We start from the raw sequence: 17,002 nt of genomic DNA, 5'->3' as shown, positions 1-17,002 counted from the left end.
CTTGGTGGGGACATTGAACAGGGAGGGGGTAGTGGAGGGTGAGAAGCAGGGCTGCACAGGGTGGGGTGGGAGTGTGGGTGCAGGGGGGAGGGGAGCTTTGCCCCCAGGGATACCCATCCCGGCGCAGCACCAGGCAGCAGCAGGCCCAGGGCTCCAGCACATGCCAGAAGGGAGCAGCCGGCTGGATGTCCAGAAGTTTCTTCATCACCGCCAGCCACGCCCACCTTACAGCCCTCCAGGCTTTGCCTTCCCTCCCTCCCTCTCTCCCTCCCTCCCTCTCTCTCCAGGGGCCCAACCCACTCGTGTCCACTGCAGCCAGCCCCCCTACTCTGCTCAGCCCCCCGAAGGAGCAGCAAACCCCACAGTCTCAAAGCCACACACGTCCTCTCGTGGTTTTTCTCCATCCTTCTCAACACCAGCTTTGCTGGCCCTGGAATCTCTGGAAAAATAAACTCAGGAGGTGAAAAGTTGACTTGGTTTCTTGGTGTTTCTCTTTTCTGGCAGGCGGTGCGAGGAGGGGCGGAAGGGGAGTTTGGTACTGTGTTTTCTTTCTTTTTCCTCTTCCGACAACGAGGATGACATCAAACAAATGATGAAAATCCTGCTATAGGAGCCCGGGAGCCAGGGGCGAGGCTGCTGGGGGGACGGTAGAGGGTGCTCTGCTGACTCGGGGGGTTCGGGGGGTTTTGGGGCGTTGGGGTCCGACTGGCCTTGGGCCGAAAGAGGCTGCCCTGCTGGGCGCTGCTGCCGTTGGACAGGGCGGTGGGGTCTGGCTCGCCCGGGTCGCTCTCCGTGTAGCTGTAGGCCTGGGCCCGCGAGATCCCCTTCTGCTGTCGCCTCCACGAGTTGTAATAGGTGGGGTCACTGATGTAGTGGTTGACAAAAGAGTGGGCCTTCTGGGGGCTCGGGTCGACCTCGTACTCGCTGTCGCTTCCCTGGGAGGGCAGAGAACCGGGGTGTCAGTGGCCCCCCGGGGACAGGTCAGCAAGATCAGGGCTGACGGGCACAGAACACCCTGACCTGAATCTCTGCTCGGCCGCTTCCGAGCCCCGAACTGTGGGCATCTCAGCCCCCTCTCTGCCAAGGGGGTATAACGCCCGCCTTCTTATGCACCTTCAGAGCTCGCGATGTGCATGAAGCCTCTACCCCAGGGCTGGCACAGAGCCTGAGGACCCTCCGTGGGAACCGGAAGACCTGAGTGCTAACCTCTTACGAAAAATCGAAGTGAAATTCACATAACACGAGGTTAACCGCTGTCAAGCGTACGATTCGCTGGCATTCGGTACGTTTGCAGCGCTGTGCGACCACCACGTCTTTTCCTTCCACAACATCTTCATCATCACCCCAGGGGAAAACCTTGTGCCCACGAAGCAGTCACTCCTCTGTCCTTCCTCCCCAGGCTCCCCCCGGCCCCCACCCCTGGCAAACACCAGAGTCCACTTTCCGTCTCCATGGACTGATCCCGTCTGGATATCGCATCAAAACGGAATCACACCACAGATGGCTTTTGTGTCTGCCTTCTTTCATTTAGTATAATGTTTTCTTTTCGATGTTGAATTCATCATGTCTTTTCACTTTCTGTATTTCTGATGCTTTGATATCTGGGGCCTTTGCTGACCCTGGGACGACTGCCCCCCCCCCCCAGGACTAGCCAGTTCCCGGAGAGAGTAAGCTGCCTTTCATACCCAGAGTCCACGCCTATACCACCTCCTCTAACGGGCTCTTACACACTGACTCGGACCCATCATTCCCTGTCCCTAATCACCCCAGGGGCAGGTACCAGACAACCAGGGGCAGCCCCTACCCGCTAGGGCCCCCTGAATTTATTCAAACTAGCCTAAGCCTGCTTGCCCTGCCATGCCTTTCCTGTGGGAACCACAATAAAGGCTCCTGCCTGCGTCTTCCTGTTTTCCTCCGGCTCCTGACCAAACCTGGTGTCTCCCTGTGTGGTCCCACCTGGCCTGGTGTGTCCCCTCTTCTTGGGAACTGTGAATAACTATCTTTTCGTTGGCGGTCATCTCCTGATCTGCTGGCCTCATCACACCCGAATAATAACAAACCTACATTTTAAAACAGAGGTTCACGCGTGATATACTGAGTTCTAATGTGGACCCAGCCTCTGACTGGGGACAAAGCCGGGACCAGATCAGAAGACCTTTAGGGGCTCCTGGCACTGAACAAAGGGTGATGCTCACCCGTGTGTGGTCCAAAATAAAAGCAACACTCGGTTATAAAAGAAGCAAGAGAAAAAGATCAACGGAGTTCAGAATTTTCACACGGGGGCCACCCTGAGGCTTTCGGGGAGAAACAGAAAAAAAATTAAATTGTCCTCGACACGGTGATACTCTGGTGTCCTTGGCACGTGCTCTATCTGCCTTTTGGGGAAATCAGCAAAGGAGTCGGTCTGGGTTGTAAAGTGGCAGTTCGGCTCCCAACTGCGGAGCTAAAAATACTACGCACCCCCTTCCCCCATCCCAAGCTCCCAGAGATGTTTTGAGAACTAGTAAGACAACAGATGGGAAGGCCCTGAGAACTCTCTGGAAGACATGCACTGATTTTAGTGAAGAGTACATTCTCAATGAATATGGTTCAGAAGACCACGCTTGGGTTGCCTCGTCTCTGCCCAGAGAATACGTGCTTTGAGGCAGTAGGCTAATTTTATCAAGTAAAATATACGTTGAAAAAACCCCTGCAGCCCAGTGAGCCCAATACAAACGAGTCTGGGACAATCACCTGTGTTTTGCTTCACAGGTAAAGAGAACGGGGAGTTGACCTTGCCCAGAAGGTCTGAGCTGTGGGAAAGGTAATGTGCGCTTGTTTTCAGGAACTCAAAGTTCTTTATGGCATGTAAACCTTCAAGAGAAATAGGTACAATGCAAAGAACTAAAATGATACTAACTCTGGAGCAGGCTCTTTGCCAGACAGCAGGAAACGCTGACTTGCATTCTCGTATTTAAATTTCACACCTCTGCGCTGTAGCTACTACACTACTTGAGCGCTGATCAGAGGGTGAGGGTTTTGCCCAAGGAAATGATGAGTTGGACTTGAACGCAGATCTGCCTGATTTTCCAAAGCCCACGCATGCTCTGAACTCCCATACTCCTGCCTGGAGGTCACAAGACAGGAAGGAGAGCCCCTCTACCCTCCCGTGGGGATTAATTGCTCCCTGGTTGATCTGCTAATTTATGTCCCCTGGCCCCTCCCCTCCTCCCCACACCCCCGCCCTTCCACAGTCCCCACTGCCCCCAGCAGACACCCCCAGGACACGATCGTCTTGGCAGGCAGAGCCGGTTGCCCAAGACAATGGAAAGTCCCTCACCCTTCTTCCCGTGACGCAGAGCGGCACAATACGAGCCCTTTCTTTGCCTACGGCCCAGCTGCCGGCCCAGGAGGGAACAAAGGGGCTGTGCAGACTGGAGGGCTCCGTATGCCAGGAGCCCAGGGGAGGGGCGGAGGGGTGGGCACCTGATGCCTGGGGCTGTGGTGAGGCTGGCCCAGGGGCAGGAAAAGTCTGAGCGAGCTGTGGAGGACGAGGCTGGGGTCCCTCCGGTCCAGGAGCAGTGAGGGTCTGAGAGTATGGGGGGGCGAGAGGGGCGCCCCACAGTTTTCCCTACAGGTTAGGTCTCTCTGGGAGGGTGCCTACCAACTGGCCGGAATCATTGCTAGCGGTTCTAGAACTTTGGCCAGCCCCAGGCCCCAGTCTTGAGGAGAAACCCCCAAATCACCGTGGGCCCGGAGTGAATGAGTCTCCGGGGTGAGAGGGGGCGGGGGCACAGTGAAGTCCTGACTCTGTCCCTTCCCAGGTAGGTAAGCTTGGACCCATAACTTAGCCTCTCTCAGCCTCAGTATCCTTGTCTGTAAAATGGGTAGATCCCGCAGTTCACAGGATGAAGTGAGCTAATGTATGAGAGAATAGTGTAAAGGTATTATTAGGGAGAAAGTGAGGGGGTGTCTAGGAGAGATGGGGCCTCGAAGCCCCCAGAGGAGGGATCAGAAGGGGCCACGGGATGGGGGAGGCTGACTCAGTGCTCAGCTGGGAAAAGAAAAGAATGTATGGTTCCTGCTTCCCCGCAAAACCCCAACCCTCAAGGATGACTAGTAGGTAGGGAATGGGCCTCCTTGTCCCTCCTGGGGGCCCAGACCAAAGCCCATTCATCCAAATCATCTCCTACCCTCTGTTGAGCACCTACTGTGCGCCAGATGCTCTGTGGGGCAGCAGTCCCGATGGGGATGGGAAAGCCGGAGGAGGAGCTGGGAGGCTGCGCTGGGGGAGGGTGTGGGCTACAGTCTGGTCTGCCCCTCCCCCAGCTCTCCAGTGCCAAAGGATGGGGGTCTCTGCACCGTCCTCCTCTCCGCCTCCACCTCCCAGAACATCTGTTTCTTTTCTGGATGGGGGTGGGGTGAGAAGAGAAGAAAGAAAGCGAGAGGGGACCAGGGGCTCCCATTCCGGCTTTCAACTCTCGCCCGGCCCTCGGTAATTGAATGCAGCTTCCCAGTCACCGGCCCAGCACAAAGAGGGCCTTTCACGGGCAGTCCCTCCAGGCTGCCAGCAGTCAGGTGACTGCTTCAGCTCCCCGGCCTCTTAACAGCAACTCAAAGCCACTCCATGAGCAATCACCAAGGTCTGGGGAGGAGGGAGGGCAGACAGCAGGCCTGGCGATGGGAGTGAGCTGCATGGGGACCAGCGGGAGGGAGGACCCCGGAGAAAGGACGGAGACAAAAGACAGGGAGCAATGGAAAGCCTTTGGCTTTTCTGTTCCTTTCTAGAAGGAGGGACTGTTGTATCAGACTCAGCAGGCGACAGGGCGGGTGCCGTCCTGGGCTTGGGGACCGGTGTTGAGAGCCCAGGGTGGGGCAGGGTGCCCTTATCTTGTTGAATCTCAAGGATTCCAGCAGGAACGCGTTGCCCCAGATGACAGGTCACCCTGTGCAGCTCCTTGGGAGACTGGGAGCTGGAGCCCCTCCCCCGCCTGTGGTCCAGGGGCTCCCTGCGAGGAGTGTAGCCTGAAGCCTAGATGGGAGTCTGTCACCTTGGATGCTCTCACAAGGCCCCTCCCGCAGGGGCTGCTGCCTCCCGGGGGTTAGAGGTGGGGTGGGGGGTGGGAGATGCCTCCTTGAGGCACATTTTTCTCCGGGGCTCTGGGCTCCTTACCCCTGCCAGGTGTCACACAGGGCCCAACCTGTGTGTGACCACTAACACCACCAGGCCTCCCAGAGGGCTCATGGGTTAAGTGGTACCATTCTCGAACAATCCTTAGAGCCATTCCTGGCTCCTAGTAAGGCCTTCGAAAATGTTCACTCTTCTGATGGGGTGCTCAATAACCAGTGTATAAAATCTAATATGGCCTATATACTTCCTTTGTCCCATGGGTTCGATTTCATTATAATGAGCTTAAAGGGGCTGCCCAGACATCACAAAGAACTGAGTATGGATTAGAAGAGACTTGCCATTGTCTTGGAGTTCCTTTCCCACTGAGGTTTACTTGTGCGCTATGTGATTTTTCTACCCAGCGTGGGCTCTGACTTTGAAATGAAGTAGGACAGTGGCCATACTTTCTTTTTAGAAGTTCCCTCAGACGAGCCTCAGCCTTTGTGGGTCCCCCTGCCTGGACCCCCTTCTCCTGTACCCCTTGAGACGCAGCCGCCAGCCCACCCCATGCCGCCTGAAGGGAGCCAGCCCCTCCCTCCTCTGCCTCCACCCACAGCCCTGTTACGGCCTTTCCCATGTTGTATCATGTGTGTTTGTTTATAAGAAACGTCGACTTTGTGTTTATTACCATATCCCAGGAAAATGGCTGGGCAAATTTCCTCCAGTTTTGGAGACTGACTTTTGGGTGGTCTGACTTAGAATACCAGCCAGGTGGCACAGGCAAAGTTTACTCTCCGGGGACCCGGGTGGGGGGGGGTGGTTGGGGACTTCGCAAAGACAGCTGACCTGAGGCGCTGGCTGTGTGGCTGCAGCCCTTAGGGATGTGCCCTTGCAGAAGCTGACACGAGCAGGGCCAACAGTGCAACCACCGTGAGCCCCGAGTTGGAAGTCGTGACAATGGATGCTGCACGGTCCAGACACTGATGTGCGGTCCAGCTGCTTCTCGGGGGCGGGGGGGGGGCAAGCGAGCAGCCCCAGGAGCATCAGAGCGAGCGAGGCCAGCTGCTCTGTCCCCAGTCTGTCCCCTTCAGCCCACAGGGAGCCCCTGGTAGGCAGGACTGCGTCTCCATCACCTCCTGGCCCTCACAGTGAGTGTTGAGAAGTCACAGTCCGCTTGCCCCCTGCACCGGCTGCAGCGGCCTCACAGCCCCGGGCACTTCGACCTGACCCACAGAGGCACAGAGGAGTGGCCCTGGCTGAGCCAGGCATGACCCCGCCTGTAGCTGCAGAATCGCCGAGCATGCTTCTTGGGGTCCTCCCGGTGACACTTAGGGGCTCAGGGAGGTGGCTCTTTACCAACAGGTAATGGAAGCAATTCAACTTTTTGTTTTGTTTTGCTTTTTTGGGTCACACCACACGGCTTGTGGGATCTTAGTTCCCTGACCAGGGACTGAACCAGGGCCCCAGCAGTGAAAGGGCTGAGTCCTAACCACTGGACCGCCAGGGAATTGTCACCATTTAACAACGCACAACGTACCAGTGCCCTGGGGCTGGGGGCACACGGGTGACTGATGGCTGAACCTCTCAGGGTCCTCCCGGGCCCTTTCACTTTCATGTCAGAGGACGCTAATGCTCTGACGGTAGCCTCCTGGATCCTATACGACCTGCCGTGACCCTAAAGCCAACTGCCTGGTTTTCAAGAACAATTCTAGAACAAATAACCCACGTGATCCTGGTTGCCTTTTCTAGGGCCCCTGTGATGAACCTGGCACTGCACAGGCCCGACTCCATCTCACCTAACGTACTCCTGTAACCGCCCCTTGGATAGACGGTCCTACTGTGCTGTGTGGGTGAGGACTTGAAGGATCTCCCCCACCCCCACCCCCACCCCCACCCCAGGGTCAGTAAAGGGTGGGCTGGGATTCAAGTCCAGGGTCACACACCAACCACAACTAAGTGCTGCGGATTTTCAAACGAGTGTCCCCCTTCAGAGCAGCCTCAGAAGCGGCTGGAGAATCACTGCGGTGATCCATTGTCCAAAGCTGCTAGGGTGTCTTTCTTGGGGAAAATTTTAGTGCCTGTAGCACGTTCCTCTGAGTGTCTGTCTTTATCTTTCTTCTTCTTTTTTTTTTTTTTTTGCGGTACGCGGGCCTCTCACTGTTGTGGCCTCTCCCGTTGCGGAGCACAGGCTCCGGACGCGCAGGCCCAGCCGCTCCGCGGCATGTGGGATCTTCCCGGACCGGGGCACGACCCGTGTCCCCTGCATCGGCAGGCGGACTCTCAACCACTGCGCCACCAGGGAAGCCCTGTCTTCATCTTTTAAAGACGGGCTGGAGTTAATTTATGTTTTAGAAAATCCAGTTGCTTATCCTCAAGACTGTTTATTAACTAGTTCTGAAGGTCTTTCGAGAAAGGTCTGCCATGAGGGCAACGTCACCGGCTTCAGGACAGGGGTAGGACCGAGGGGCTGATCTGGGTTCTGACGTCCTAAGGCCTGTGTGTAGCATCTGGCTCTACAATCTGGAAGCCTGGGTTTGCACTTTTGGACCTGAGCCGACTCACTTAAGCTCTCCCAGCCTCAGTTTCCCCATCTGTACAAAAAAGATGACACCAAGGTCTGCCTTGGAGTGTCGGTGTGAAGATACACCGTGGCGAGGCACTTGGGATGCTTCTGTCATCAGCGTTAACTTTGAAGAGCCTCTTTGAATGTCTGAGATCTGATGCTGGTTATTCCACGAATCTTTGTTTCTGTAACCCGCTAACCATATACGGTTTTGAGTCTGTTCAGCCTGACTACCTTCCCCAGTGACCCTCTCATGCTCTCAACAGATACGCCCAGGGAGCCCACATGCCAGTGCCGTGCAGGACTCTGGGGACACAGCAGTGATCAGAACTGTCACGAGTCCCTGCTCTTATGCAACTTAGCTTTCAGAGTACATAGACCCAACTCAACTCAGCCCAGCCCCAAATCAAATCCAGAACCATCCCAAACGCTGCAGGTGGAACTCCAGGCCTGGGCTATGGTCCTCGGTTTGGGCATTCTGGAACCAGGAAGCCTCCTTTCTCTAGGGTATGTGCTCCCCGAAGGGGTGGTTGGTTCCAGGATGCTATGGAAACAGTGTTCAAGCGATGGGCTTGTTCTGAACAAAGAAGACCAATAGCTAAACGGAGGATTCCGGGTACTCTGCCGCTCTGGGGTAACTGCCGGAGCAGGGTGCTCCTGGGATGGGAATTCTTCTCCCAGCAACCTCTTCAAGGCTGGGGGACCCTGGCATGGCCTCAGGGACCAGCTCTGTATCCCATGTGAAGGTCCTCCAGACTCTTGCAGGGATGGCCACAGAAAGCTCCGGAGACATCGGGCAGTATCGTCTGCACTCAGGTGGCTTACTCTCTGAAAGGTCGGGGCTCAGCTGATGAGGGTGGGCAATAGTGCCCTCTGCAGAAGGTCAAGGGGGGCTGGGCAGAGCAGCCCTTCCACCAGGCACCACGCCGCTCTCTCCACAGACAGGGGTGGGGCTCAAGTAGCCCTTTGTTACCACCCCACGGGCACAGGGGATCCCTTTATCTTTTTGAATTTTACCTTGGGTACCTACAAGCCTAATGCTCATCACCATCTTTGGGGAGAAGTCCCCAGTTCGGATGTGGCTGCAAAGAGTTAAATACGCATAACAGGATGTCGTAACCTGAATCACGTTGAGTCCCCGTGTGACCCAGGCTAAGCTGGGGTCTCTGTCCCTGCCAGCTCTGAGCTGGGGTGTCAGCTCCAGCCTCCCTGGCTCTGCCAAGCCCAACAGTAACCCTGGCTGAACAAAACAGCAGTGAGCAAGAGGCCCCCGGTTCACGGGGCCGCGACTGGATCCCAGGCTTTGCTGGCACATCCCGCCCGGCCAGCAGCCCCGCTCCCTGCTGGCACCTCTTCCTTCTCATCCTCTCCCAGGACCGGGCAGAAAGGTCCAGGGCGTGGGACACAGTAGCCTTTTGCTGCCCCTTCCTCGGCAACCGCCAGGCTTGGCCAAGGCCGAGAGGGCTGGGGTAAGAGGCTGTCACATCACTTTGCTGGAATGCACTCAATCCCCTCTCCCTAAAGTCTGGGGCAGTGTCCCCGCGTGGCCACCTAATGGCAGCCTCTCTAAAGCTCTGGATCTCCCAAAGGCACCATCCCCTTTTCAATATTAAGAGTTGGCATTTATGGAATGTAACCTCAGCAACTCCTCCCCACAACCCCATGAGCCCATTCTACAGATAGAGAAACTGAGGGTCCAAGACGTTACTTAGCACACCCATGACGCGCGTGGCTCCTAGGCAGCAGAGCCAGGATCCAGCTCAGGTCTGAACCTCCAAAGCTTAACGCTTTAACGGTCTACACTGCTTTCCATCCTTGGGGGGTCCAGGGCACACAGTCCCTCATTTCTGGGGCTCATTCTGACCCCGAATAGCTAAGTTCAGTGGTTCTCCGGGCTCTGGCAAAGCAGTGCTGCTGTGTCAACCTCGCTCTCCTCGTCTTCATGCTCCTTTGCAGCCCAGAGCTACTGAGGGACGGAGCACGTGGGGTGACCCTTGCAAATCCAGAGGGCCATATGCTCTTGGGGGTTCCAGGGACCCCACTAGCCCAGGGTGCAAACTCTGAGCAGAGGTTGGGAGGTGGCAGCTGGCCTACACACACCTTCCAGATAGTTTTCTGGGACCCCTTGGGTTTTCCGGCCCGTAAAGGAAAGGAGGGAAAGAAGTGATGGGCAGGTTCACACTCTGGGGTGGGCTGCTTCACCTCCCTCTCCGGGGCACCTGGCCCTCCTCACCTGAGAGTCAGAGATTTCCGAGGGCTTCTCGGTCAGGCTGCTGCTCTCGGCTGGGATGAGGTCGTTGTACTTGGTGACGTCCTCGTCGGAGTAGTGGAGGCTGCCCGGGCTGGGTCGAGGAGGAGACCTAGAGAGTGGGAGCGGGGGTGGGGGGGCAGAGCTGAGGCCCGGCCCCACTCACAGCAGCCTCGTCCAGCCCGGGAGGCGCAGGGGAGACTGGAGGCCCTCAGACCCCTCCGTCCTGTGTTCCTCCTTCCCGGGTCTGCTCGTCCGGCAGGCCTGGGCCTTGCAGAGGAGGGCCTTGGGCTGGAGGCCCTGCCTGGGGCTGGGGACGCTCCAGGTCTTGAAGGCCTAGGACAAGCCTCCCAAACCAGCTCAGGGAAATGGGGGGCTCGGGGAAGGAGAACCTTGACTCTAAGGCCCCAGCACTGGGAGCGCTTGGCAGTGAATGTTGCAAAGCAATTCTGGGCGCCACCGAGACCTCCTGAATCGGAATCTCAGGTGAGGTCTGGACACCTGCCACGCGGACAAACTCCCTGTGTGACTCCGAAACTCACAAAGTGAGCTTCTGAGAGTTAACATAGAGGATTAGGGAAAAAAGGAGACTCACGGCCTCCCTCCATCCACGTCTGCTCAGAGACCAGAGATAGGCTAAGTCACACCCTCCCTTGAAAAATCAGCCCTAGAGAAAGTTGTGCGTTTCCCAGGGGCTTGGCTCTGAGTCATCTGAACAAACAGCCAGGACAGGGCGCCTCGGGCACTCTGCCTGTCGTGGGGTGCATGAGAGGGTGGGGGACAGGATAGGGGCGGGGGAGAGGGAGGCCGGCTGGCAGGCTCCCAGGGGCCCTGGGCAGGTGGCTGGGGTCCCCCATGACTCTGCCCTATTTGTGTCTTCTCAGGGTAGGGTACAAGAGGGCCCTGCCCAGGACCTGATGCCCGCACGATCTGCCTACCCTGCTTCAGTAAGCGTTTACGGCACCGAGGCCCTGAACCCCAGCTGTCCCACCCGGGCTGGAGGCGGTTTGCTGCCGAAATGCCACTCCGAGAACCATCTGGTGGCCTGGGACTGTGTCACAAGCAACGCCCCCTGCTACCTCCAACCTCTTGTACTATATCTGCATGGATTTTATTCCAATCAACAAAGCTGCATCCTTAAACTACTTAAGAGTAAGATGGCAGAACGGACAGCAGCTTCACGCAGACAAGACAGGCAAAACAGGACAGTGGCCGGAGGGAGAAAATGGGGTGCCAGGCTAATGCAGTCTTGGCGACATGCAGGCTGATGTGTCACTGTGATTGGGTCAGGCCCCCGGCGCCTGGGGCTGGTTTGGGGGCCACGGACTTCTGTGTATACACAGCGGGGTAGGGGCCGCAGTGTGTGGACACCGGGGGTGTGAGAGGCAGGCGAGGCCAGGCCGTGGGTGAAACGTCCTCTTTTTCCACGTGGCAGGGCCCCAGAGCCTGGCTGGCCACTGCGGCCTCAAACGGCTCTTTCTTTGGAAAGCTGGCTTTGGCAGCAAAGGAGAGGGGGGCTGGCCGGCCTGCACACCCCTCCCGCTGTCCTCCCGCTGAAGACACACGTCGCTCTTCCTTCCAGGACCAGACAGAGGGAAGCTTTGTGAGCTGTGCCTGGGAGAAGCAAATCCCCCACTCCCGCGGGCACCTCCAAGGAGCCGGGAATGTTAACAGGGCTGAGGCTGGAGAGAGGAGCCCCTGGGCCGCAGCCCCAATGCTCCCGCGCTCCCGGGAGCCTGACACTGCCGGGTCAATCTGGTGAGGCTCACACGAGCCAAAGCAGCTGCCCTTGCCCTTGGACACAGGCAGCCTGGCCCGCCGCAGCGAGTGGGGCTAGGAGGGGCCTGGGGCTGGACAGCCTAGACCTTCCCTGGTTGGCTGCTCTCAAGATGCTGCCCTTTGAGGATGCTGCTGAGCCTGTGGACTTGGGGGGCCGGTGGGAGAAAACTGTCTACAACTACAGCAGGTATGAGTAGGTACCCGGGGGAGAGGGCGTCCACACTGCGATGGCCCTCTCCTTCTGGAAGGAGGACAAGTTAAGGTACAAGCAGTCATGGGGGGACTCCTGCCTGGCCCACCTTCGCTGGGCGCATCTCGCCTTTAGGGCCAGTAACTATCGCGGCTTCAGGCCTGTACTAGAAGCAGCTGGCCCCACACAGCAGTCGGTGGTTTGTAGAATTGTGCAAGTGATTTGTATTCTGCCGTGTTTGGCACAAACTCTCTGTACCCACCTCCTTGTGACCTTCTCCCCGGCCCCTGTGGAGCTGCCTGGGCCCGGCTCTGTCTTCCTCGTGACCATTCCCAGTGGATGCCGCTCCAGGACAGGGCCCTGCCTGCTCTGTGGCCCTCCCAGGAGTCCCCCAGTCCCTCGGCACAGCTGGCCCCCAAGCCTCCATCCCCCGGTCCCCCACGCAGACAGCCCCACTACCTGGTATACAGGCCGTTCTTTCGGCAGAAGGAGTTCTTGACTGAGAGCCGCCGGTTGTTGAGTTCTAGGGCAGGAAAACTGCTTTCGTCCAAGCTCATTATCTCCCCATGGCCCAGGGCACCAGACTTGGGATTGGTCCCTGGGAAGGGAGAGGGTGGGGATTGACATCCGTCGCTCACTCCATCCCTGTAGACCAGGTGGCCTCCCCGCCTCCCCCATGGCTGGGCTGCCCCCCTTCTCTTGTTATAATAGGAGATGGAGATTGCGCGTAGGAACCCCAGGCTGCCGCCGCCCCTCCCCCAATCAGAGCAAGTGCATTTCCAGGAGAGGGAAGACCCCGCCCTTGCCGAAAGGGAGGGAGCCACGTGAGGGTCCCCGTCCAGCCAGCAGGGCTCGGCGCCAGCTCACCTGAGTCTGTCTTCTTGGCATACTTCTTGCTCTGGCCTCGGATGACGAGCACGAAGACCAGAAGCAGGATGAAGATGAGGCCGACGAGCGCGATGACCACCAAGAACCACCACTCCTCGTAGAAGGGGTTGGCTTTCTGGGCTGGAGCATGGAGCGGGTGTCAGGTCCAGGACCGCTCAGCTCTGTCCTGCCTCCAAACCTCCTGCTCCAGCTGGGACCCTACCACCTGCTCTCACACTTCACGGGTAGTTGGGTCTGTGCCCTCTGAATGAGGCAGAACCTAAGGTTGGTAGGGACGGTTTCATCTCAAGGGCCAGCTCTGACCAATCAGTAAAGCACTGCCTGGAGGGCTGTTTTGAGAAAAGTTCTGAGGTCGGTTCTAGACTCCCTAGGAAAGAGTGCTGGGATTGATTAGTGATGTCTGCTAAAGACACAGGAGGGAGGACTTGCAGCGTGCTTGCTATCTTTCCTTTCTTATTTTTCCTTGCCACCCGTGGCCCAGGGGCTACCTTGACAGACAGACACCAATGTGGTTGGAAAGGCGATTGCCTGGCCTGTGACGGGCCTGGGAGAGTTTCTCCCAAGGTTCAGTTGTGACAGAAATCTTTTTCTGGTAGCAGAAGGGAGCTGGGAGGGTGGACATGAGTGGGTCTTCAGAAAGCCTCCTCCAGGGAGACTCCCCTTCTTCCAAAGCCCCCAGTACTGTGCTCCCTGCACCCGGCCGGTACTAATCCATGCTGCTGCCTGACGGGGGCTGGCTCTCCTGTTTCATCTTGAAGTGCTTACTTCCCATGATTTATTTCTATCAGGGCAAGGGTGAAACTTGCCTGGTGAGTAGACATTTTGAGTTATATTCTTGCCTCGAGGGAAGAGGCCTCGGTATTAAAAGTGGTTAGTGGTTAGATTTGGGGTCATGGGTTTCGACACTGGCATCCTCTGTGAGCTCGGAGACAATGGGAAGAGAAAGGCAAGGAGGCAGGGGAGGGATGGAGTCCTGCCCCATCGGGGAGCTGCTTGCTCAGGCCTGCGCTTCACAGGCTTCTGGCTCTGTTTTGGGGGGAGGTTTCCACGGAAACACGCAGTTTATGGCCTGGTGCCCTTGAATCTCCTGGGTGACAAAGCTCAGGGAGACTCTCATCTTGGTTCCGCTGATTCATCCTCAAGCCCCCTGGGCCCCCTGCCCAGGGCTTCTGGAGTCCTTGAAAAGGAACCCAAAAGACCCCTGGCCCCCAGCTCCTTCCAGAGTCGAAGGCTGACTCAGGCCCTGGCCCAGGGCTCTCTGCTTTAGAGAACTGAAGCGGTCCCCACCCCAGTCTTCTGGGGCTGCTACCTCTCCTCCTTCATCCCTGCCCCAGACTCCACCACAAGGCTCTTCAGTGGGGCGCCCTCACCGCTCACCCCTCACCCGCAGGCCACAGTACCTGGCACAGACTGGGAGGGGCTGCTGGGGGTGCCAAAGCCGTAGTCGTTGACAGCGATGACCCGGAAGTCATAGCTCACGCCTGGCTTGAGGATGTCCATGCTGAACGTGTAGGACGTCACCTCCTTGGGGATGTCTTTGATGAGGATGTCCCAGAGCCCCTCGTCTGCAGGGGAACAGAGAGGGAGGTGCCGTGAGGAGGGGCCCTGCCCGACCCTAACTGGTGCTCTTGATGCTGGGGCCTTTTGGGTCTGCCCCTTCGACACTGAATCTCCCGTGCATGGCACCTAGTAGGTCCTCAGGAGACATTTTTAAAAAAGTATCTGACCTTTTTATTCTTTCTTTCTCTTTCTTTCTCTCTCTCTGTCTAGGCTGCACCGCACAGCTTGCGGGATCTTAGTTCCCTGACCAGGGATTGAATCCAGGCCCCGGCAGCGAGAGCGCTGAGTCCTAACCACTGGACCGCCAGGGAACTCCCTCTTTTTAATTAAAATGTCCGTAAAACATTAAAAAATGTATAATAGGCAGAAACTCCTTTAACACCCAACCCAATATCACCATGCAGAGAAGGAGCCTCACCATTCCAGCAATTTGTGCAGAAGAAATCTACAGATCCGTTTCCCTGTCAGTAAAGCATGCTGCTCAGATGCTTTTAAGAGGCTGCCTAATGTGGTATCATGGGGGTAGGCCTTCCTTTACTTAACCAGGCCCCTATTTTTCTGATCCCCCTTCCTATTCAAAACACCCACAGTAGTGGCATCAGATAAAAAGAACAGGACTTTCTAACAATCGCTGTAGGAGGGACGGGGGTTGCCTGTGAGGTTCTGGTCAAGTTGCCTGGATGTGATGGGGCTCCGTTTGGGAGCGGAGATCTGAGGAGAATGAGGGACCAGTGAGAGCTGGAGGGGACTCCGTCCGCTCTCCCCCTACACCCCCATCCTTTGAGCTCCTGACTTAACCTTCAGGCCTGTCCCCCTTTGTCTGTGGCTCTCTGGGCCTTGTCCTCTTGGGCCATCATTCATTTCCACCTGCTTTAAAGGAATGAGCGTGCTCCCCATGCAAGAGAAGAGGCCAGCAGCATCCTCCAGGGCCCAGTGGCATCCTCCACAGATGCTCTGTGTGAGGCCCACGGGGCTGGCCTGGCTTGGGGAAGAGGGCGAGTCCTGCTTGCGTGAGTGCAGGGCTGATTCAGCAACCAAAGTGTCAAGCCATTTGGGCCCTGGACGGGACCCGTTTTCACATGGACCAGGGGCCCAGGGGTCTCAGAAGGGCCTTGGTGGGCTGAGTGCCCAGGTCTTCATCCTGGGCAGCTGCCGCTGGCCTGGACCAGCTCCCACAGCACGTCCTCCGCTCCACCGGCTTCACTGTCCTTCCTTGTCTGCTTCTCAACTCCTTGGCCTAAGAGCTGTCTTTCTGGCCCACAGGCTGCTCCCAGCTCGGCCATTCCCCGGGGTGGATGGATTTTGTTTGTTTCCTTCCCCACACTATTTTTTACAGATCCACCCAAGTCAGGAATCCCGGTGGAGTGGCCGTAACTCCATCACAATTTCTGAATGTTGGACCAGGACTGTGGTGGCACCTGTGGAGGCCACCTTCCTGCCGTCCCGTCTGGGTCCCTCTGCTTGAAAGGTGGCCCGTCTGCGTTCTGCTCTCCTTAGAAGGCTCCAGGGTCCTCACCTTCCCTCTTAATGATTTGTTTCTCGGTGCCTGCCTCATACACATCACATCTTTTTGTTGACTGTCTCTCTTCCTCCTGCTAGGCTGTGAAATTCCTCCAGGGCAGGGATCGTGCCTAATCTGTCTTTGTAGCCCAGCACCCAGCACAGGCATACTTGAAGTGTTTTTGAATCAGTGAGTGCAAACCTTTCTTCCCTGGCCTTTCCATAGCATCATGAAACACAGGCCCCAATTTCAGTCCTGCAGGCCCCGAAATACAAGTATTGGGGTGCAAATCCATTTTCCTCCTGTGACTTTGAATTCTCTCACTCAGCCTTGACGACAGGCACGGTGATGATACCAATGATGATGACCAAACAGCGACACTCACTCCGTATCAAGCATCCTGGTTCCAAGGGCTTTACTGGCAGCAACGGTGAGAAGGAAGAACACTTGTACCCATGTTACAGATGCGGAAACCAAGGCTTGGAGACAGCTGAGCTCATCCTCCCAAGGTCACAGTGGCAGCGCTGGTGCTTCAGCCTTGAGATGCCTGATTCGTCCCAGCGCTGAACGCCCTCCCTGTGCCCAGGACGGTGCTGACCATCATGACCGTGTCCAGGTGGGCTCGGCCAGGACCCCGCTGCCTCCCAGAAGCTGGGGGCTCCGGCCTGCTGTCTGACCCTCCTTGTTCCTCCCCACACAGGAGCAAAGGGTGGAGCCGGGGCGACGGGGCCAGGCCAGAAGCTGAGGGAGTATCGTGCTGTGTCTCTGGCCTACAGCCCTGGGAGTTGGCCCGAAAGAATCCCTCCCTGGTCTGCAGCGTCTGGCTTCTCATGTTTAGTTGGTTCTGCCCAGGAGGGAGCACAGGCGATGCCGGCAGAGCCAAGGACGCGAGCGATTCCATCCCGAAGAGGATGTACAGCCGGGGGGAGAAGCACGGCATTCCTCTCGTGTTCCCGTCACCAGCTCTTGGGTACCACCCCGAATCCCCGCCCTTCAGGGGGTCCTGGCTTGATCCTTCCTCTGACACTCAGTCCTTGGCCCCAAGTGTGCGCGCCGAGTCGCGGCCCCCAAACCTGGAACACCAGGTCCCCTGCCGGGCCTCCCAGGGAACGCTGGAAAATCCACAGGGCTGAAGTCCAGCGCCAACATTCCAGAGCCTGGCGCCCCGGCAGGCCAACTTGGAT

General features: G+C 57.3%; 1 protein-coding gene across 1 annotated transcript in view; it reads right to left on the bottom strand.

Moving 5' to 3' along the window:
• Positions 1-315: 315 nt before the first annotated feature.
• The window catches only part of SDK2 (sidekick cell adhesion molecule 2), a 262,157-nt gene continuing 245,470 nt past the window's right edge, over positions 316-17,002 (bottom strand). Inside the window, exons 41-45 of the mRNA XM_029212052.1 lie at positions 14,158-14,322; positions 12,737-12,877; positions 12,329-12,467; positions 9,886-10,012; positions 316-935 (exon numbers count right to left, since the gene is read on the bottom strand). Coding sequence (XP_029067885.1) covers positions 582-935; positions 9,886-10,012; positions 12,329-12,467; positions 12,737-12,877; positions 14,158-14,322 — 926 coding nt within the window. The 3' untranslated portion in view covers positions 316-581. The remainder of the gene's footprint in view (positions 936-9,885; positions 10,013-12,328; positions 12,468-12,736; positions 12,878-14,157; positions 14,323-17,002) is intronic.

Source organism: Monodon monoceros, unplaced genomic scaffold (assembly GCF_005190385.1).
Source record: "Monodon monoceros isolate NGI ecotype Baffin Bay Population unplaced genomic scaffold, NGI_Narwhal_1 Super_Scaffold_9, whole genome shotgun sequence".
Taxonomy (NCBI): domain Eukaryota; kingdom Metazoa; phylum Chordata; class Mammalia; order Artiodactyla; family Monodontidae; genus Monodon; species Monodon monoceros.
The sequence above is the reverse complement of the archived record's forward strand: the minus strand, read 5'-3'. Positions and strand labels throughout refer to the sequence as shown.